At 20.4% G+C, this 22,311-nt stretch overlaps 8 protein-coding genes across 8 annotated transcripts in view; 4 read left to right on the forward strand and 4 right to left on the reverse strand. All coding sequences in view use genetic code 6, as the record gives it.

Annotated features, from left to right (window-relative positions):
• The window catches only part of TTHERM_001302819 (cyclic nucleotide-binding domain protein), a gene marked incomplete at both ends in the record, with an annotated part of 6,038 nt that extends 5,362 nt beyond the window's left edge, over positions 1-676 (forward strand). Inside the window, 2 exons of the mRNA XM_012796405.1 lie at positions 273-362; positions 571-676. Of these exons, the coding sequence (XP_012651859.1) occupies positions 273-362; positions 571-676 (196 nt within the window). The remainder of the gene's footprint in view (positions 1-272; positions 363-570) is intronic.
• A 3,920-nt stretch (positions 677-4,596) lies between these two features.
• TTHERM_01302820 (hypothetical protein) lies at positions 4,597-5,740 on the reverse strand (the record flags this gene model as incomplete). The annotated part of the gene is made up of 6 exons (XM_001011620.2): positions 4,597-4,794; positions 4,862-4,884; positions 4,985-5,350; positions 5,436-5,459; positions 5,534-5,651; positions 5,717-5,740. 6 exons carry the CDS (start codon positions 5,738-5,740, stop codon positions 4,597-4,599), a joined length of 753 nt encoding a protein of 250 aa, XP_001011620.2.
• Positions 5,741-6,277: 537 nt separating this feature from the next.
• On the reverse strand, positions 6,278-7,175 carry TTHERM_001302821 (hypothetical protein; the record flags this gene model as incomplete). Its single annotated transcript, XM_012796406.1, has 2 exons — positions 6,278-6,646; positions 6,711-7,175. The coding sequence occupies 2 exons, from the start codon at positions 7,173-7,175 to the stop codon at positions 6,278-6,280; spliced, it is 834 nt and encodes a 277-aa protein (XP_012651860.1).
• Positions 7,176-8,602: 1,427 nt separating this feature from the next.
• On the reverse strand, positions 8,603-9,430 carry TTHERM_001302823 (hypothetical protein; the record flags this gene model as incomplete). The annotated part of the gene is made up of 1 exon (XM_012796407.1): positions 8,603-9,430. The coding sequence occupies one exon, from the start codon at positions 9,428-9,430 to the stop codon at positions 8,603-8,605; it is 828 nt and encodes a 275-aa protein (XP_012651861.1).
• A 481-nt stretch (positions 9,431-9,911) lies between these two features.
• Positions 9,912-12,968, reverse strand: TTHERM_01302830 (hypothetical protein; the record flags this gene model as incomplete). Its single annotated transcript, XM_001011621.3, has 1 exon — positions 9,912-12,968. Exon 1 carries the CDS (start codon positions 12,846-12,848, stop codon positions 9,912-9,914), a length of 2,937 nt encoding a protein of 978 aa, XP_001011621.3. The 5' UTR covers positions 12,849-12,968.
• Positions 12,969-15,683: 2,715 nt separating this feature from the next.
• On the forward strand, positions 15,684-16,649 carry TTHERM_001302839 (hypothetical protein). The gene has a single exon (XM_012796408.1). The coding sequence runs from the start codon at positions 16,062-16,064 to the stop codon at positions 16,443-16,445; it is 384 nt and encodes a 127-aa protein (XP_012651862.1). The 5' UTR covers positions 15,684-16,061; the 3' UTR covers positions 16,446-16,649.
• A 1,316-nt stretch (positions 16,650-17,965) lies between these two features.
• TTHERM_01302840 (hypothetical protein) lies at positions 17,966-18,889 on the forward strand (the record flags this gene model as incomplete). Its single annotated transcript, XM_001011622.2, has 1 exon — positions 17,966-18,889. One exon carries the CDS (start codon positions 17,966-17,968, stop codon positions 18,887-18,889), a length of 924 nt encoding a protein of 307 aa, XP_001011622.2.
• Positions 18,890-21,473: 2,584 nt separating this feature from the next.
• TTHERM_001302841 (hypothetical protein) overlaps positions 21,474-22,311 on the forward strand; it is a gene marked incomplete at both ends in the record, with an annotated part of 983 nt that continues 145 nt past the window's right edge. Inside the window, 4 exons of the mRNA XM_012796409.1 lie at positions 21,474-21,571; positions 21,668-21,760; positions 21,904-21,987; positions 22,294-22,311. The exon at positions 22,294-22,311 is cut by the window's right edge and continues 145 nt beyond it. Of these exons, the coding sequence (XP_012651863.1) occupies positions 21,474-21,571; positions 21,668-21,760; positions 21,904-21,987; positions 22,294-22,311 (293 nt within the window). The remainder of the gene's footprint in view (positions 21,572-21,667; positions 21,761-21,903; positions 21,988-22,293) is intronic.

Here is a 22,311-nt window from a genome sequence, read left to right on the forward strand (position 1 = left end):
TTCTGCTATTGCAAATTGCACTCATTTCTCAAGTTTGAATCTTGATCTTAGGTAAAAATAGACAGTTTATTTATTTATTTTGAATTGTGTTGATGTTTTTAGTTAGTTCTTTCTTTCTTAATTTAACCCATTTTTTTATTATCAACATTTATTTGCTTTTATTATTTATTAATTAATTAATTTATTTCTTATTATTTGATATTTTATCTTCATTTATTTTTTCCTTCTGAACAACTTATTGATTATTTGTTTTTTCTTCAATTTTTAAAAAGCGAGAATGAAATTGGTGATTAAAGTGCATTAAGCTTAGAATTTGCTCTAGCAAATTGCACTAATCTCTCAAATTTTACACTAAAACTTAGGTAAAAAAGTTTATTTGTTTTGGATTGTGATATTTATTGTCGTAAAAATGAATTTAAACAATTTAACTTTTTTAATTCGTTTGCTTATTAGCATTTATTTAATTTACTTTTCTTTTTCTTTTTTATTCTGCTAATGTTTTTTATATTTTAATTTTAAATTAAAAAATTTATTCTATTTCACATTTTATTTTAATTTAATTTAATATAGAAGTATAAGATAGATCAATAAATCTGATAAATTGAAAGTAGAACGCAAGTGTCTTAAATAAAAAAGATTAGTTGTCTTTAATATGTACTATGGTTATGATTGGTGAAATATGATGAATAAATATTAAATATTTGAATAATAAAAAATAATATGTTTTATTATATAGTTTTTTGTAATAAGATAATTTGCCATAAAATATTGATAGATATAGCACTTTGCAATTTTAAAAAATAGTCATCACTATTTATTAGCGATGATTTAATTAATATTTAGAAATATACATAATTTAATTAAATATTATGTATATTTTTTAAATTTATTTTCTGATATATTTTGATGCATTAAATGAAAAATAGTAATTATTTAAAAATATTATTTCTTAAATAAATTAATTACATTAAAAAATATAAAACAAATATTTTATAATAAAAATTAAAATAAAATTATTTAATAAATTAATCTATTTTTTTGCAAATAAGGAGGAATTAAATTCTTAATTCTCTACTTCCATAAGAATTTAATTAACCTGAAAGTGTTATATTTAAAAAAATTATTTGGTTAAGCATTTTTTTCATTTGTTTTACAAGCAAATAAAAATTTTATAATAAGAAATTTTGAATTAATATTTTGAAAGTAATGTACTATAATATTAATAAAGAAAAATAAATCAAATATTAAGTAAATCAGACATAATAAAATACAAATTAATGAATAAATTTTAGTTAATTTGGTTTTTAGTGCAATATGCTAGCATAAGAATATATTGGTCTTCTAAAAATAACTCTTTAATACTTAATTAAGTCTAAAAATTCTTTCTAATAAAGCATCTCTTTCAAATATTAAGTAAATCAGACATAATAAAAGACAAATTAATGAATAAATTTTAGTTAATTTGGTTTTTAGTGCAATAAGCTAGCATAAGAATATATTGGTCTTCTAAAAATAACTCTTTAATACTTAATTAAGTCTAAAAATTCATTCTAATAAAGCATCTCTTATCCTCTAAAATACTTGGCAATTAAATTGCATCTAATTTTAATTACAAGACTTATCCATAATCATCATTATTCATTTCATTATGAATTATGATTTTACATCTATCTTTATAATCTAAGTTTTAACCAAATATTATATCTAAATCTGTTAAAAAGTTAATATCATATGGTTTAATATCTAAAAACAAATAATCTGCTTTAACTTTTGGTAATTTTAATACCCTATGAATATTGTTGCCAGTTGGATCAAACAAATCACTTTCAAATTCATGATTAATTTTAATATAGATCTATAGATGGCTTACTGAGAAATCTAAATTTTCTTAATTTATCAGCCATTCTAATTAATTTTGAAATAAATTATCTTAAATATCTAAATATTTTTAATGTCTATTTGAATATCTATATTAAGTATTTAGACTTAAAATAAGTTTTTCAAGAAAAATCTATTTAAATTGCTTAAATTTAATGCAAAGAGGATTTTTAAATTAAATTTGTAGATTTTCTTCACCAAGAACTAATTAACAAATCAAAGTTTGGTAGTTATCCAAAACTTTCTCCAGTTCATTTAAGTTTTAAAATTCTTAAGGATATTATTCTTCAATTCTCGTATCTTACTCTAATTTGTTTTTTTATTCTTTTATATTTAAATCTTATTTTGATATTTATTAATCAAACCAATCCTATTGATTTAATTTGTTTGTTTATGGTGATACAGATTCTTCCATTTATTTTGAGTAAGTTTCTTCGATTTACAATTAAGTTTATTATTGAATTATAATTAATCTGTTCATAAATGTCTTTAAAATTTAGCTTAAACTACCAATATTAAAAATAAACTAATTCAGATATTTATTAAATTCAAAAAAAAGTGGAGAAATGTCTATCTTTTTCTTTAAGTACTAACTATTATGCTAATCTAAGTTAATATTTTGAGTTTTCCAAGATTTACAGTATTTTAAATTGCAATCACTATAAGAGTATAGATAATACTTCTTTTATACTTTTTATAGTAAAAGAAATTCTCCATATTTCTACAATTCTTCAAAAACAGAAATTATATTTTACATTTTTCTTAATTTTACTAATTAAATTTTTTTAGATTATTTAATTATGAGATAAATGCATTCTATTTATAAATTTATAATAACAAAATATCTTTCTAAATCTGCTTAAATCTGATTTGAAAAAATAAGGCGCTGATATTTTATATTTACATTTTATTTTGTTTCAAATACAATATCTTCATTTTTCTCAATATTTATATGCAAATTTATAAAATATAAAGTTCCTACTTTTCTTCTCTATGTTAACAACATAATTTTTTAAAAATTTAATTATTACAATGTCTATTCAAAATTTATGCATTATTGTATCCATCTTTTATTTTATAAGTGAAATATTATGAAAAATATACCAATCGATAGAGTTTAAAAAGATCTATTTTAACACAATTAATTCGCTTCAAGTTATTTAATGAATAAAAAAATATATTAAATTAAATTTTTATAGTTTGTTTAAGTTTTTTTTTTTAATTTTAAGTAAGTTGCTGTAATATTACAAAAAGAAAATTTTTTAAAAAATTAATTTTTCATAAAAATTAAATAAAAGGCCTTTCTTTTTAATAAAATCACAGGTAGATCTATCTGATAAATTCAGACAAATTAAAATAAAAAAAACAAGAAGGCTAACTACTTTTCAAATTTTAATAAAATCTTATTGAAATTCCGCTGACATTATGTATCAAGTCAGTGGAATTTCAATACCTGGATTAGCAATATTAAATTAATTTATTTACTTTATTAAGAGCTAAACTAGGAATTAAATTATTAGTTATTCATATCAATAATATTTAATACATGGAAGTATTATATATTTTATATTTTTAGATATAGATATTGATTGATATTTTTAACTGTTTTGTCATTTACTTATTTCCTTAATTATTAATTTAATGTAAATTCTTTTTTATTTTAAGAATATTCTTATTATTTATTTTGTAAAACTGTATAGTTATATTTATCAGTGTGTGTTAGAAAAGCCATAAACATTATATTATTAGTCCGAGCCTTTAGCATGATCTAAACAATAAAATATATTATTAATAAATTTAAAACATAAAACATTTATAGTTATAGTTTATCCTTCTTCCATCTTATTTGTTAATGTGTTGATAAATTAGATTTCTTATTTAAATTATTTTAAGATAGTTATTAAAGTGTTATTGTATAAATATATTTGTTCTTGCATACTTTAAATTGATTAAACTATATTTTAGACATTTTATTTTTAATAATTAATATCTATTTGTTATTATTGTCTTATGATTCTATACTAATCTATCAAATTTTAGTCAGAGTGTATATGTATTAGTTACTACTCAACAGTACAAGAAATGAGTTATTTTTTTATAGCATTTAATTATTCTTTTGTTAATACTAAAATATGTTTTTCAATATCATTAGAAATGTTAAAGATTTTTATATTTTTATTTTAAGTAGCATTTAAATTCCAGCTGTATTTATTATGAAATATGTTTTGTGCTAAGCCTTATTGATTGTAAAATAATTATTCTGTACTTAAATCTTTCTTTTTATTATTTTAATTTATTATTATTTATCCTTAGTTTCTCACATAGCATTGTAAATCTAAACTGATTAGGAAACGAAAACTTTTACATAAAAACATTCATTTATTTTACCAAACTTATTCTACAATGTAAATTTGACTATCTAACCTATTGTTTATTATGTTTAGTAATTACTCCAAAGTCTGCAGTTGATTTTATTCTGTAAGTTATCAACCAACAATAATAAGATTCTAATGTAAATAAATATTCTTCTAAAGCTTTATATTACTTTTAAAGCGATGTTTTATAGAAAATATTAGATTCTTTAAAAATTTATATTAATAGTTTATTAAATTAATGTATTACTAAGCATCTAATATATTTTAGTTATAAACTGTTATTTCGAATCTAGTTAATCCAGAATTTTATGCTTGATTAAGAAAATTTTTTAAGTTATGTGTATCAATCACTATTAAATATATCAATAAGATGGTTATTAAAACATTTCTTTTACACAGAATTTGATGTAAGTTAACAAACGAATTTGTTATAAAGCTTATGTCTAGTAGTAAAACCGTATTAATTTGTAATGTAAGTGAGACAATTATCACCTACAACATTTTAATTAGTTAATATTGTATGAGTTGGTTATTCTTAAAACTTTTTATTTTATTATTATTATATTTAAAAGTTATATTTCATCATTAAATAATCTATTGTTTCTTACCTGTTGAAGTTATTTAAGAAACCCTATGTTAAATCTATTTAAAAGAGATAGAATCCTTGTTGATTTAATTCTTCTTCTGCTTTTTTAAAATTACTTATTAGCTCTAAAATTGGATATTTTAACATTCTATCTTCATATCATAGTAACTAATATCTGTTTAATAATTTTCAAATCTAGTATTATAAATAACCTAATTATACTACTCCATAATCTTTGGATTATTTTATATAATTTTCCTTATTTATTTCTTCTCTTCAGAATCTTTACTATTTAATTGTTAAGGCTTTCTCAAATGTTTGACATCCATTTGTAAATTATTGCTTAATTTATACTTCTTGCATATTTCTCTTAATTAAATATTCTTTTAAACAGTTTTATTTTAATCTTACTTTGAGTTAACAAGTGACATTGTTGGTAATAAGTAAAACACTACAATATTGTCACAAAATAAAATTGGATCATTACCTTCTTGTAAGTTAACATTTTTCTCTGTATAATATTTATTATAATTTACATTTTAAATATCAGATATTAAATTTTCATTTAGCATATTAGATAATAGAATATTGTTTACAATAATCTTAGAAATCTTCTTTTTCTATGCTTTAAATTGTTTATCACTTAATGTTTATACATCTGTAAATTAGATATCGAATAATTATTTGATGTTACATTGCTTATATTAGATTTAATGTTCTGTTTTTTATAAATCTATAATATATCTTTCGTTTTGTTGCATTTCTTATTTTTTAGTTCCAACTTTTAGGAGGTATTAAATCTTTGCATCTATCTATATATTAAAAAAATAAAAAGTTAAAATATTTTATTGCCTATTAAGAATAAAGTTTAATTTACGATTGTGTTACTATTGCTATCCATTACTTTTTATCCTTTTTAATTTTATTACTATTCTATTCGTTTTATTTTTAATTAATTTTTCAATTTTACATATAAATTATTGTTTCTTATTAGGATACTTGACATTTAAATATTGTTTTTCAATCATAAAGTAAAAACAAGTATATTTTGCATTAATAAATCGTAAAGTAAAAATAACTATCATTTGTATTAATATATTTAAAATCAAAGAAAATGTAAAAAATGATTATAATTTGTATTGTTTTATTTAAAATCAAAGTAATGTAGAAAATGAATTTAAAAATGCAAATAGTAAAAAAATAAAAACAAGAAGCTCATTAAATGTTTTCATGATGTATAATAATTCGTTTAAAAAATGAGTGGTTAAAAGAAAATACAACTTATTTTATTTTTAGAATTTTGATATTTTTAAAAATCGTTAAAAAAGTGCATATGATAAATAAAATATGAGAAAAAGTAAATTAAAATCAAATAAATTTTAATATTTTTATTAGTAAATTAATATAAGTATTTTTAAGCACATAATAGTTATATATTTCAATATTTAATAATTTTTTTTTTCATTGAAGAACTTCTTAAATTATGTGATTAGTCTTTTTATTCAACAGTTATCAGATTTTTAACTAATCTTTAATTTTGTGAAATATCAATACCTTTTAGAGTGAATTAAGCAACATCCTTTTACATAGTGTAATTAACTTCCAATTTTTCATTTACTTATTTTTGTAGGTTTACAATCGATTAATTAGTTTAATTCAAATTTTGCTACAAAACTTCATTAAACTGGCCTTATTTAATGATAAAACTATTAAAGTTTTATTAAAATAAGTTAAATTAATCTCTTAATTCACTAAGAATTAATTCAATCCTCCTAATTGTATTTCTCATACTTTCTGAATTGCTCCTCTTATTTTATAAAAATATAATGGCAATAAAAATATTTTTTGTATATTTAAATTAAATTAATTACTGAAGAGCTGGATGACCTATCTAAATTTAGATGCGATAAAGACTATTTCTATTTGTTTTCCACTTTTTGATTATACTTTCTTCGAGATTTTGATAACTTTTCTTTCGACTAACTTTCGCTATTTTCTGTTACTATTTTTATTTTCGATCCTTTTTAAAAAGTAAATCCCTCATATTCGCTAACTGTTTTACTTATATGCGATTAGTTAGGGAATTATATTGCGTTTGAAATATTTCTAGCATCCACCAATGAGTCTTCATCTATAATATTTGAAGATGATAGTTGATTTTTCTTAGACATTTTTTTCTTCTCAATTGTTTAAAATTAATTTATTTCTTTATATTTTTTTACATATAAATTATTGTTTCTTATTAATATACTTAACATTTAAATATTGTTATTAATCATAAAGTAAAAATAAGTATAATTTGTATTAATCAATCGTAAATTAAAAATAATTATCATTTGTATTAATATATTTAAAATCAAAGAAAATGTAAAAAATGATTATAATTTGTATTGATATATTTAAAATCAAACAAAATGTAAAAAATGATTATAATTTGGATTGATATTATTAAAAAATTATTTAAAAGATTAGAAAAGTAGTTCAAAAGTAGTTTAAATTTAGAAGATATTTTATATTTAAGATATAAATTAATAAAATTAATATATTTTTATTACTATTTTTTATATAAGTAAATAAATCTTGAAGCAAAGACTCATTATCTTTAGTTATAAGGACCTTTAAATGTGCAGTTTTTAGTTAGAATAAATTTGAAAACATTTGCTGAAGTCCGACTATAGAGGTTTTAACGTAATTACAATCAATATTCAAAAATAATTATTATAGATTTTGTAAAGTTTAAAATAACTAAATTTATCTTTGAATCGTTTATTGCAAAAATAAGCTTTGATAATTAAGTGTTTTTAGTTTCTTCATAAATGAAATTGCTTCTGATAATTAAACCATTTAAGATCCTTCATATTTTTCGTTGTTGTAAAGATTATATACCTCTAAATTCTTTAAATTTTAAAGCGATTGTAATATCTAGTTTAAAATTATTCTAGTTGAATCGTGAGCTATCCCATAATGTAATTCTTTTAAATTAGTGAGAGTATTTATCCCATTTATAAAATCTTCTATAGATTTTATTTCATTATTTTCATCAGGTAGTTATTATTAATTAGCTTAGAAACCAAATCCAAAACCTTATTTTTTCTTTTCTTAAAATCTAATAAGAATTTTAAGCTTTTATAAATCATTTTATCTTTATAAAGCCATTTCTAGTTCTAAAAACTCATTTGAAAATAGCATTGATCCAATGTTTATGCTTAAGCTTGAAAGTTTGAGCTATCCTAAGTGTGATAGGGCTAATTCTTATTTACGGTCTGTAAATACAGTTAAAGATTTAAAGTGCAAATCTAACTCTTTTAAGCTTTAAATTTTTCCTATACTTTCCAAAATTTAATTTAAAATAGCAGTTTTACTTGAAGTAAGATCTGTAGTAAAATTTAGCTATTTTAACTCATTCATATGGTTTAATGATTCGCAAAGAGCTATGCCTTAAGATTATTTTATAAAGTTAGAGAATGCCAAGTCTAAAGCTTAGATAGAGCTATTTTGTTTCAAAGATTACATTATTTCATTATAGATTTGGTCTTGTATATTTTCTTTGTAACAAAATAGCTTTAGAAATTTTAGTTTTTATTTATTACTTAAGCATTATGTAACTTTTCTATCTGAATCTGTAGAATTTTTGTTTTCTATTGTAATTTTTAAATCAGTTAGATTAGGTAAACAGGCTAATGATTCATAATAATCATCTAGAGGTCTATTTAAAAACATACCAAAAAATTATTCTAAATTAGTTAGATTTCTAAAAAATGTGTCAATTAAAAAAATATCTTCCTTTTCTTTCACCTTTTAATTTAAAGCTAAACTAAGTTCTTTTAGCTAAATAAGTTTGGATAAATAAAGTGTGAGCATTTTTAGAAAATTATATCCTTAATAAGTATTGCAAATTTAAGGATATGTCTAAATCTTATATTGACTATAAGAAAGATAGACCTTACCAAAGATTTAACTTTTCTTCAGAAATATCAATTTGATACTCTTAAACTTAGAGTTTTAGTTCTTCTATCTGCGAAAAATATTTGAAATTGTCAACTAAGTTCTTCAGGCTCAACACAGAAACATAATTAGATTTATTTATTATAATTATTAATTTTTTCAAGCAAGTCAAAGACGAAATCGCATAGCTTAAGAGATTCAATCCCTGTTCTTCTAATGAGCAAGATTCTCCAATTATTATCTCTAATTTCTGTAGCTATTTTAGTTATTCTAAGCCTTAGAAAACATACTTCCATGATTCTTATTTCAAATTGGTACTCTGATTAAATATTAATGATAATTCAATTAGATCTTTTAGCTTGCCTAGCCAGCCTCCGATTTCTTAAACAAATGCTGAATTATCTGCACAATAAGGTTCAAATTCTAATTTAACTAGTTGCTCACATTATCTTAAAGAACTTGTAAAGCTCTTTCGCAATAGCTGCCAATAATTATGCTCTCTTTTTATATGAGCTATCTTAATTTATTCTAATCTTTAAATTTATTATTATTAATCATAGATTTGCTTAGTTTATTTAATAGAATTTAATCCTTAAGAAAGATACTTTTAAATTATGAACACTTTAAAATTTGATGGAATTTCCATGTTAAATATTACAGAATCAACAGTGATTAAAAGGGGGGTGGGGGGGTATTTTCGTCAATAACTTCAAAGATTTAAAATTTGACATAAATTTTAATCAATCACTACATAAAATTGCCCTAAAATCCTGTATTTTGTTCACCCCACTTCAGAAAATTTAGCTAAATTTAAAAATTTAGATATATAAAATTTATTTATTTATGAAATTAAAATAAATTAAATTATTAATTATATTTCTATTATAAAATATAGAAATTAGATTTTTTAATAAATAATTAAAAAATATATTTCATAATAAGTCAATTCCAAACGAAGGAATTTTTGAATGGCATCTTGCTATAATTCACTTAATTTTTAATTAAATAAAAAAAATATTTTAGATTAAATAATTATGCAACAAAAAACAAAAATAATATCTTAAATAGTATATTAAATAAGAAGTATTTTGAAGGATAAACAAACCCTAAATAGAGGAAATCATGCTTCAATCATTAAAAAATTATTCAAATTTGACAAGTCTATCGATATATCTTTTATAATTTTAGATTGATTTGCCAAAAAAGAATTTATATACTGACAAATTGACAAGTGTTTTAGAGTATTTAAGCTACTTTAAAATTAGTTAAGATTTTTTAAAAAATTAACTAAGAGAATTTTATGATTCTTTTAGCACAAGCTTGAGTTCTATCAAATTTAAGTTATTGAGATGCTTGCCAATTTGAGTAAATACTTCAGCATTAATATCAGAAGCTTATTTTTGATTTAAAATTAATGCAAATTTTGTTAATTACTAATTTTATAATATTGGTAAAATTAGCTGGTCTAAAAATTAGTCTTAAAATTAGAAATATTCCAAATTAAGTTTTAGATTTCTAACTTACAATTTTTGAATTTCATTTTTTAAATTTAATATGTGATCATTTTTAGAGCTATTTTAGTTTAGTTTAAACTAAATACCTAATTAAATATCTTTAGAAACATTTTGCAAAGATTCTATTTCCACTTTTGCAAAGAACACAGGCTATGGTAAATCGTATTAAAATATGAATTAGATATTACATGCTGAATCTTCTGATTTTAAATATGTCTTTTGTTATTAATATTCATTTTCAATAACTAGCGTTACTTCTTTAGTACAAGTGAAGCTTATAAATTGCTTTAGTTATTCTGGACAATATTCTAAATTTTCATCAAAGCTAATACTCAACATCAATTATTTTATCTGCTTTAATTCACTCAAGGACTTCGATATCTCATTCAAAAATTACTGTCCTTAGTAATTGGTGTTATCATATTGAATTTAGAAAAATAGATCAGTCAAATTCTTTGAGTTCTTTATTGAAGAAGCTAAAGCTGCTCCTGCTTTTTTGCTTACTTTGTTTTTCTAACCAATATCTAGACTAAGATAATTAAGTGTAGATATTTTACTTATCCCTTCAGCTATTTTCAAAGCTCCAATTTCATTAATTTCACATAAATCTCCAAAGTAAATTTTTAAAGATTATAAATAATTTAAATAGCCAATTCCTGTACCTATTTAAATAGCTCCTTCTATTTCTATTGTACAATTTTATAATAACTACAAATCTAAAGTTAAAAGCTTTTTTAATTTGGTTAAACTTTATCCGAGTGAAATAGCTGCAGTCTTAGAAAAAGGAGTTTCTTCTGATATTTATATTTTAAGATATTGAAGGTGTATGAAGTATTCCAGCTAATCAAATAACAAATGATATGAATGAATATTATTTTTTAACAAAATTAGTTCAAGTTTAGCTAAATTAGTTAAATATTTCATATTTTAAATTGGTATTTCTTCAAAATTGTAGGACGAGTTCGTTAATTCTATTTTAAGTTCTTTCATTTTCCTAAACTACTTAAAAGACCTATAAAAATTTACAAACATCTTTGTGCATTCAATAAATTAACTTGAGTTTTAAGAAATATCCCAATCATGAGAAATAGTCAAGGAATTTAAATTTTCAAAGTCTTCAAATTTTTCATAAAACTTCATAAAATCATCAACTTAGCATTGCTAAGCATATCGAAAGCTTAGTTGTAAATTGGTTAAATTACTTTTATTTCTGTTTTTAGATTCAACTATTGATTTTTCCTTTATAGGTTTTTCAATTTTAATAGAATTAAAATCAAATTCTGCTTTCATTTAAAAGTTGAGGTACACTGCGCATAAATAAATATTACTGAAAATACCTTGTATTATTTAATTAATTTCTATACATGGAACATTCAAAAAAACAGTTAAGAATTTTAACTTTCTGAGTTTACTAAATCCATCTCTGAAGCTTTAAATTCCTTCTTCTGTAAAATCCCTTTTAATGTTAAAATTTTCAAAAAACATTTCTCTTAGATTTTCTAATCCTGAACAAGCTTAGTGAAATAAATCAGCTCCCTTATCTGTGAATTCATAATTACCTAAATTAATCTAAAGGTCTTGTAAGTTTCTTAAATTTTAAAGTCCTTTAAATAAATCTTGAAGCAAAGACTAATTATCTTTAGTTATAAAGACCTTTAAATGTGCTGTTTTTAGTTAGAATAAATTTGAAAACATTTGCTCAAGTCCAACAATAGATTTATTAAGATAATTACAATCAATATTCAAAAATAATTATTCTAGATTTTGTAAAGTTTAAAATTACTAAATTTATTTTTGAATTGTTTTTTGCCAAAATAAGCTTTGATAATTAAGTATTTTTAGTTTCTTCATAAATGAAATTGCTTCTGATAATTAAACCATTTAAGATCCTTCATATTTTTCGTTGTTGTAAAGATTAAATACCTCTAAATTCTTTAAATTTTAAAGTGATTGTAAAATCTAGTTTAAAATTATTCTAGTTGAATCGTGAGCTATCCCGTAATGCAATTCTTTTAAATTAGTGAGAGTATTTATCCCATTTATAAAATCTTCTATAGATTCTATTTCATTATTTTCTTCAGGTGGTTATTATTAACTAGCTTAGAAACCAAATCCAAAACCTTATTTTTTCTTTTCTTAAAATCTAATAAGAATTTTAAGCTTTTATAAATCATTTTATCTTTATAAAGCCATTCCTAGTTCTAAAAACTCATTTGAAAATAGCATTGATTCAATGTTTATGCTTAAGCTTAAAAGTTTGAGTTATCCTAAGTGTGATAGGGCTAATTCTTATTTACGGTCTGTAAAAACATTTACAGTTTTAAAGTGCAAATCTAACTCTTTTAAGCTTTAAATTTTTCCAATACTTTCCAAAATTTAATTTAAAATATCAATTTTATTTGAAGTAAGATCTGTAGTAAAATTTAGTTATTTTAACTCACTCATATGGTTTAATGATTCGCAAAGAGCTATGCCTTAAGATTATTTTATAAAGTTAGAGAATGCCAAGTCTAAAGTTTAGATAGAGCTATTTTGTTTCAAAGATTACATTATTTCATTATAGATTTGATCATGTATATTTTCTTTGTAACAAAATAGCTTTAGAGATTTTAGTTTTTATTTATTACTTAAGCATTATGCAACTTTTCTATCTGAATCTGTAGAATTGTTGCTTTCTATTATAATTTTTAAATCAGTTATATTAGGTAAACAGGCTAATGATTCATAATAATCATCTAGAGGTCTATTTAAAAACATACCAAAACATGATTCTAAATTAATTTTTTCTAAATTAATTAGATTTCTGAAAAATGTATCAATTAAAAAAATATCTTCCTTTTCTTTCACCTTTTAATTTAAAGCTAAACTAAGTTCTTTTAGCTAAATAAGTTTGGATAAATAAAGTGTGAGTATTTTAAGAAAATTATATCCCTAATAATTGTAATCCAAATTCAAAGTAAGCTTAGTTAAATTATTGAAAGATAATAGCGCTTAGAAGATATCTTTGATATCCTATTCAGAATTGTATTGCAAATTTAAGGATAAGTCTAAATCTTATATTGACTATAAGAAAGATAGACCTTACCAAAGATTTAACTTATCTTCAGAAATATCAATTTGATACTCTTAAACTTAGAGTTTTAGTTCTTCTATCTGCGAAAAATATTTGAAATTGTCAACTAAGTTCTTCAGGCTCAACGCAGAAACATAATTAGATTTATTTATTACAATTATTAATTTTTTCAAGCAAGTCAAAGATGAAATCGCATAGCTTAAGAGATTCAATCCCTGTTCTTCTAGTGAGCAAGATTCTCCAATTATTATCTCTAATTTCTGTAGCTATTTTAGTTATTCTAAGCCTTAGAAAACATACTTCCAGGATTCTTATTTCAAATTGGTACTCTGGTTAAATATTAACGATAACTCAATTAGATCTTTTAGCTTGCCTAGCTAGACTCCTATTTCTTAAACAAATGCTGAATTATCTGCACAATAAGGTTCAAATTCTATTTTTAACTAGTTGCTCACATTATCTTAAAGAACTTTTAAAGCGCTTTCGCAATAGCTGCCAATAATTATGCTCTCTTTTTACATGATTTATCTTAATTTATTCTAATCTTTAAATTTATTATTAATAATCATAGATTTGCTTAGCTTTTTTAATAGAATTTAATCCTAAATTGAGATGCTTTTAAATTATGAACACAATAAAATTTGATGGAATTTCCATGTTAAATACTACAGAATTCTAATAAAAATTCAGACTTTACTATTAACTTGAAGTCTTAGCGCTATCTTCAAATAACAATTAAAACCTAACCAAAATATAATATTTATCATAAAAAACAATTCACCTTAACTACTTGTTTAATTTTAATTTTTATATTTATAATCTAAAATATCTATTTTAAAATAAATTTAAATCTTCAAATAAAACATAAAATACCTAATATTTTATTTTATTTTATTCATTTTTAATAGGATAACGTTCTACTCTCGAAATCTAAACTAAACTCGAATTCTAAATAATAAATTTAATATTTGTTTTATATAATAGATTCTGCAATAAACAGAAACACAAATAATCGATGAAATGATAATAAGCATGATATATATTAAAATTTAAAAATTTGATTTGAAATAATTTTTGTTTTTTAGCAATATTCATTTTATGATTATCAGATATATTTATTTTGTTTGCATTTAGATATCTATCTATCTATCTATCTATCTATCTATCTATCTATCTATGTTCATTCATAAATAATTAAAAGGTGTACTTTATTGATGTAATTAGTTCATTATTTTTTATTTGATTTTTAGATAAAGAACAAATAAGATGAGAAATCTGCGAAGAAAAGCTCAGTAGTTATATTGGCGCGAAATTTGGATATTTGATTTCTTGGAATGAATGTAAAATAAATTTGTTTTTATAATTTTTAATGATTTTATTTTCTATTTTGTTAAATTCTAAAGCAAAAAATCATTCATTTTTAACTTAGCTTGTAATTTTTTTTGGTAATTGAGGCCATAAATATTTTTGAAAGTAAAATAATTGAATATTAAGAATTCATTAGGTTTTATTTAAATTAATGAATTTCCTTACGATTAGAAAATCTAATAGAGATTAACAGAGGAAGTGATTGATGGAAAAGAAAATTAATTTTGAGATTATCAATTAAGGATTATTAGAAAATTATCTAAATAGATATTTGGACAATATTATTCATAGATATCATTTGAATTTAGCCTCAAACTTCTCTTAATAATATCATTTTGTACTTCAAATTTCATAAATAAATATAAATTTAGCCTCAAATTTCTATAAATGAATAATATCATTCATTAATAAGTAGATTTTATATTTACATTCATTTTGTTTAAAAAGAAAATCTTTATATAATTTCGCGCGCATGAAAAAACAACTCAGGATTAATTAGTATCTGATTTATTTTTAAATAGACTCTAATCATACAACTTAATCTTGAATAAATAGCTAGATATATAATATGATTTTTTATTCTTTATCTATTAATGATCACTTATAAAGATAGAAAAAGATTTATTTAAATGCATAATACCTATTATAATTCTTTATAAATAAATATGTAATATATAATCATGTATTAAATTTCATGACTTTCAGTTTGAATGTGAGCGAATAATATCATATTTTTTTCTAACAGAGGAGTATAATCAATTTGAATAAAAACTATCAATATAAAAATGATAAAATTAAATGTTAATATATACTCTTTAATACTAAAGTGACATATTTTTTAATTGTATAAGAAATCTCTTTAAATTTCAAACAAGTTATTCGCTATTTCAATGTATTTGAATTTCTTAAAAATTGTTTGTATTATTATTTGTGAGATTTTATTAGATCAAATGAAGGAGTTTTGATTTCAAAGGACTAAAATAATAAATTTGATCATTTAAAAAAAAAAAATTTTGAAAATATAGCTGAAATAAATACATATTTTTAAACATTTTATTCTATTTTAATAATACATTTTTATAGTATGTGGCATAGATTTAATTTTGTTCTGATTAGATTAAATACTTAAATTTATTATTTTAGATGTTTGTATTTTGATTGTCCAGAAGATAATTTAAACTTCAGAATAAATCAGTTCAAATTCATATTAATTATTTTTGATTTGCCTTATATTAAATAAAGGACTAAGAAAGATAGAAGGAAGAAAAATAATAAATAAATTATTAAAAACAATAAAAAAAAAATAAAAAATACATTCTAAAATGATGAGGAGAAAAATTGTCTAGGTAGCTGAATAAAAAAAATTGAGCTTCTTTAAAAGTGAACTATTTTATATTGTAGAAGAATTTATTAAGAAAAATTAAGATTATGATATTGAAGACTTGGAGAGTTTAAAAGAAAGAAGTCTTTTTGATAATTCATTCACAAAAATTACCACTTGTTTATAGTATGATGTCTTTGATAGAAAAAATAAAATGAGAAAAAAAATAGAAGTGTTTTCAATAGAAAAATTAGGTGAAGCATATTTAAATTATATAATAAACTACTCTTAAAGAAGTTAAAGTCTATTGAGGTCTGATTTAGTTTTAAAAGTATTGGACTCATATTACTTAGATGATGAGCAGCTTTTTTATGTAGTTGATTGAGTATGAGTATTTTGATTATTCAATTGAATAATTGTAAATTGATAATATAGAATAGGAAATAAGTTAATATTTATATTAAATATATTAATACTCTTAAAATGCTTTATCACCAATGTAAAAAAATGACTTTTCTATAAATAGTTATAATATTAGCAGGTCTGGGCATTTTATTTTTTAAAAGGAATAAAATAAGGTATTCGTTAAACTAAACACAGTAGATCCATTTTTATTCTAAAACTCTAAATAGCCTAATAGATTTAAAGTTCGCAGCTATATTAAAATTAATGATTATTATTTACAGTAAGAGAAAAGTTTTCCTTCTAATATTTGTATATCACAACACTAAGTAAAAGTTTTTAGAAATTAATTTTATTAAGAAGTTTAATAACATTACCCTCAGTTCATGAATGAAAACAGGCTAATTATAGAATAGATAATTCAAATTAACACTGAAATAGAATTTTTTACTCTTTAAAGCATTTAGTTTGAAAAAAACTGTTTCGTTATTAGAGGAGATTCCCAAAATTAAGCTTTTGTCTTCTAAATTTAAAAGTTTTTGTCTTTAAATGAAGCTAGAATCAAATTTGAAGAATATAACTAAATAATTAATGATTTAAATGATGTTGATATAAAAGTTAATGCTTTTCTCTAAATTGTAGATTTTAGCTTGCAAGGAAGGATCTTTCTACATAGTGGTGCGTTCAGATTATAATTTATATTAAAATACTTAGTAAATTTCTTATTACTCTTCATTTTTTTAAAATGAAATCAAGCCAACTCACTAATTTGATCCAAATTTACAAAAAAATTCATTTAATTTCATTTAAAAAATAATAAATGCATACTCTGTCCTCATAAAATATATGGTAAAACCCAGTAGCTTATTTTTATTGCAAAATAACTAGCTGCTTGCTGATGAAAATATTTTATGCTTTTATCAGTTTTAAAATGAAAATTACTCCCTTAAAAACTTGGAAAATAATTATGTTGATATATTATAAAATTTTGCTTAATCTTTAAGAATATTTAATGATGTTTATACTAATTCTAGCTCCTCTTTAGATAAATTTATGAATATTCTCAGAGAATATTTTTAATCTCTTTAATGTCATCAAATGAATAAAGAAGATTTACATTCAACAGTTTAGAAAATTCTTAATTCAACCTTAAAGTTAATTGAATTTAATGCATTGCTAAATCAATAAATTTTTAGCTTTTCTTCCAACAACTTTGATTAATTTTGCTTAAATATATATCCAAGCTCATAACTATCTTTACAGGATTTAAAAAATTTAATTAAAATATCTTTAGAAAATTCTAACTTTAGCTCAATATTCTTTGATAAAAATATGTTTTCTTATGGATATAACTATTAAGATTCATATTAAATTTTTCAGAAAGAGTAAGAAATCAGTGGCTACACAGAAAAAAATATCAAAGATATAACTAAACAATGCCTTCTCTTTATTCGCAGATTTAAATTAAATCTATTCTAAATCTAATAAATCCCATTCTAAATTATGGGATAAGATTATGTTCTATGCTTGTGCTAAGGCCATGAGGAATTCAATGATCTTATTAACAATGAATATGAAGATGAAAATTAAAATTAAAATGAAGATGAAAATTAAAATTAAAATTAAAATGAATAGCAAGTTGAAAATGAAAAAATATATTAAGATTAAGATTATGATGAAATACAGTAAATTGATGAGGAAGAGAGTGGTCCTATAAATCATAGTTATCAAATTTCACAAGAAGATCAAATTTTTAGTGAAGAAATTGAGAAATAAAAGAATAATAATATAAATTACAATAATAAGAAAAAATAAGAAATTATAGAAGAGGAAGAATCAGATTGCATTGAAGAATAATTAACAACTTAAAAAAATAAATAATTAAATTAAAATAATATGGACGAAGATTATAATGAAGATGATGAAATAAATAAAAATGAACAATAATTTTCAGTTTATATTGGATAAAATCATTTAAAAAATGATAAAAATGTAAAAAACTAGAATATTTTTAATAGAGCTCTCTATAATCAATTATAATCACATGTTATATTACAATAAATGACATAAATTAAGAGTAGCTGCTTTTGTTTTTATTGTGAACAGTATTAAATTATAAATTTGCTCTCTAAAAATCAAAAAAATATGAAAATTTTTAATTTCTAACTAAGTTTATGTCCATCATTCGAAATTTAGCTAAAAAAAAATTTAGATTATTTTGACCTAAAAAGTAAACAGAATTTACTTGAAATTGGATTTTGTTCTTATGTTGAAATAAACTAAAATCAAATTAAATTAGTATGCGATTAACTTGAAAATAATATGGGAAGTATAAATACTATTTGCCTATAAACTTCTAATACTATTTAAAAATAACAATTTTATAAATTGAGTAGGCTTGTCAATTTTTCAAGTCTTGAATATTGAATGAAATTTTATTGATTAAGCAAATTTTTAAAAAATTATTTAGCAATTTTATCTTTATATATTTAAGTGTTTTTCAATTTCATTATTATTTCAAATTAAAAATAGTATTTTCATATTTATACATATTTTATTAATTTACAACTGGGTGAGTGAAGTAGGGTATTTATTTTCTTAAATTTTGCAAATATTTTGCAAATCCAAATATGGTAATTATTTTTCATTAAATAAAAAATATTTTCTTTTAAAAAACTAAGTATATTATAAAAAAATAAAAAATATATTATAAATTTAAAATATAATAAATATATGAATATAAATCCTTTTAGTTTTTTATAACTAATGTGTCTAAAATATTTACAAAAAGTTTATAGATAGATTCTGATGAAAACATTATGAGATATTTAATAGTGAAATACTGTTTGAAAAATTAGATGTAATAAATAATATATATGCATTTTAACGCTTCAAAATTTTTTAAAATAAAAATATTATTTAAAGTAAATCTATTTATTAAAAAGTTATTTAAGTTGGTATTAAATGCACTTACTTATTTGGTGGATGCAATCTATATCTAAATAAAATGTGCTTACAAAAAAATAACTAATGTGATTTGAGAATAATTAGAGATATTATAAATATTCCTATAATTAACTACAGAGCTAAAACAGAAAAATCTACTTATTAACATAATTTTTATAAAATTTAAGAACATTAATAGAATTCTTTCAAATATAATTAACTGCGCATCTGTAATTCCTATTATATTTTTAAGTTTATGTTTTAAATAAAAATATTAAGATTAAATAATGAATGTTAAATTAATTTGTATGTGATATCTCTTCATAAAACCAAATTTATAAATTAATATTTGTTAATTTATTATTATATTTTATTAGTTCTTTTTATTATTTTATAATTAATTAATTAATTAATTAAATTTCATAAATTGCTTGCTATTCAATATTTTTGAAAATAAAATAAATGATATAATAGATTAAAGAATATTACAGATTAGAAGAAGTAATTATTAATTTTTTTATTAATATCTTTTAAATTTATATATATTAATAAAAAAAGTTTTTAAGCTCTTCACTTTCATCTCATGAGGTTCTCCATATTAGTCTGTAGTATATTTTATTTATTAATCTTATTTTTATTATTATTGATATTTTTTATGTATTTAACTTTCAATTTATTTAAATAAATAATTTTTGTTATAGAAATTCTCATCATTATTTATTGATTTTTATTAAAACAAAAATTTTTTACCTATTATAACTTAATTTTCAATTCAATTTTAATTATTTATTATTCATATTTTATTAATTATAAAAGTTAATTTAAAACATTAAAGCTCTTATATTTGATTTATTCTCCTTTTTCTTTTTATTGTGATTTCTTTTTTTTCATTCTTTGTTAATTTTATTAATTATTAATTAATCTTATTATTTGATATTTTCGTTCTAATTAACTAGAGTGAAATGCCTATTTAATTTGCAAAATGCAAAATGTAATATATCTTAATAACATAAAAAATAAAGCTAAATTAGCTTTAAATAGTTTTATTTTTGAGTTTTTATAAAGCTTTAAATTCACAAAATGTAAAATTTGAAATAAAATAAACCTTATATTCTTATAAAATATCATTTTTTTTGAAAATAAATTCAGATTTAAAATTTTTTTGATTTGTTTGTTAATTGTCACTTTAGTATAAGTAAAAGGTGGGACATCTCAATTTCCATACATATATATATTTATATAGTATTTTCAAAAAATTAATTTGTACTTACTGATTTATGATTGATTAGAAATTTTCTTATAAAATTATAAAAAGACACTTTTATTAAGTAATTTAAGAAAATTGATAGATTAATTAGACACTTTTAAAATAATCCTTAATTCTTTAATAACTAATTACAACAGATTTTTTCAAATAAAAAAAAATTTTTAGTATAAAATTTTACTTTAGAAAAAGAAAGACTAATATCTCAATGAAGTATTTAAAATACAATAGATTAAACAGAGTAACAAATTTCTCAATACCTAAAAATAAATGTTTTTATAAAAAAAAGTTTCTTAAATCTTATTTGCCATTGCACAAGAATGTAGAGATATTTTTAAAGTAAAATTAAAAAATTATTATTATCAAAAGAAGCTTAAAATAATTTTTAAACTCAAATGAAAAACAAATTTTATAAATTATCCAAAGATATATTTTTTAAATTTTTGAAAATGAAAATATAAAACTAAGACTATTACATTTTTATCTATTAACCTATTATCTATTTGGTTCATAACTAATAAATAGCAGTTCAGAAAGTGAATTAGAAGAAAAGAAATTATCTGACTTAGATTCTGCTTTAGAAAAATGTATCAATCTTACAAATCTGAAGCTAAAGATTAGGTAAATTTTTTTATTACTACCTTTTTTACACTAAAAATACTTATTAATTCAATTAAAAAATTATTTTAAAAATAAAATTCTAAAAATCAACTTATTCTCATTGATTAATTCTCACTTAAGTAATGTTAATACTAACTAAATTTAAGTTTGACTGACTTTAGCTATATTGAAACACTTCAAATGATATCATTTTTAACAAAATTGAAGGAAAAATGCTTAAGTTTATATTCAGAGTATGAATACGTAGACGATTTTCCACATTTAGTTATCTTTTGTAAGTAAGATAAGTTGATTTTTTTATTTATTTTTGAATTTTAGATAATAAATATATTTTTAATAGTAGATTTAAAATTTTTATATCTTATTTTAAATAGCTTCAAACAATTTGACAGCTAAATTGTTAAGGAGGAAAAGATATCTACTTCTATCTATGACTTAGTTAGCATCTTAACATATAATTTTTCTAAGTAAAATAATATTATACTTATAATTAATAATAAAATTATTTATTAAAAAAGAGTTTACATGCTAATAAATATAATAACATAAATACGTTTATTTTTTTGACTTACTTTCCTTCCACTCTTTAATTAATAAAATAAAAATAAAGGTACACAAATATGAGTTTTGATGATTACATTTGCCAATTGAAGAAGCTAGCAAATTTATAGACCCTGTCAATTAACTTAAGTTAGTAAATTAATATTATCTTTTTTTTTATTTTTGGTATTCAACAATTTAAAATCTGTCTTTCTATCTGTTTGTCTGCAATATGAAAAATTAAAAATACAAATTTTTAATTCTTTCAATCAAAATTTAAATAAGTTATTTTACTCTTTAAATATAAAAGTTATGTTTAAAGTAGAAATGAAAGAAATTTTATGGATTGCTCATTTTTAAGGTTCTGCAATTAGTTATCAAAATATGAAAACCTTTAATCTTTTACTCTTCGTTTAAGGTAATTTAAAAATAAAATATTAAATTCATTTATATTTTTTAGTATAAATTGTTTTGTCTA

The sequence above is a fragment of the Tetrahymena thermophila genome, assembly GCF_000189635.1.
Source record: "Tetrahymena thermophila SB210 genomic scaffold scf_8254732, whole genome shotgun sequence".
In the NCBI taxonomy this organism is placed as follows: Eukaryota; Ciliophora; class Oligohymenophorea; order Hymenostomatida; family Tetrahymenidae; genus Tetrahymena; species Tetrahymena thermophila.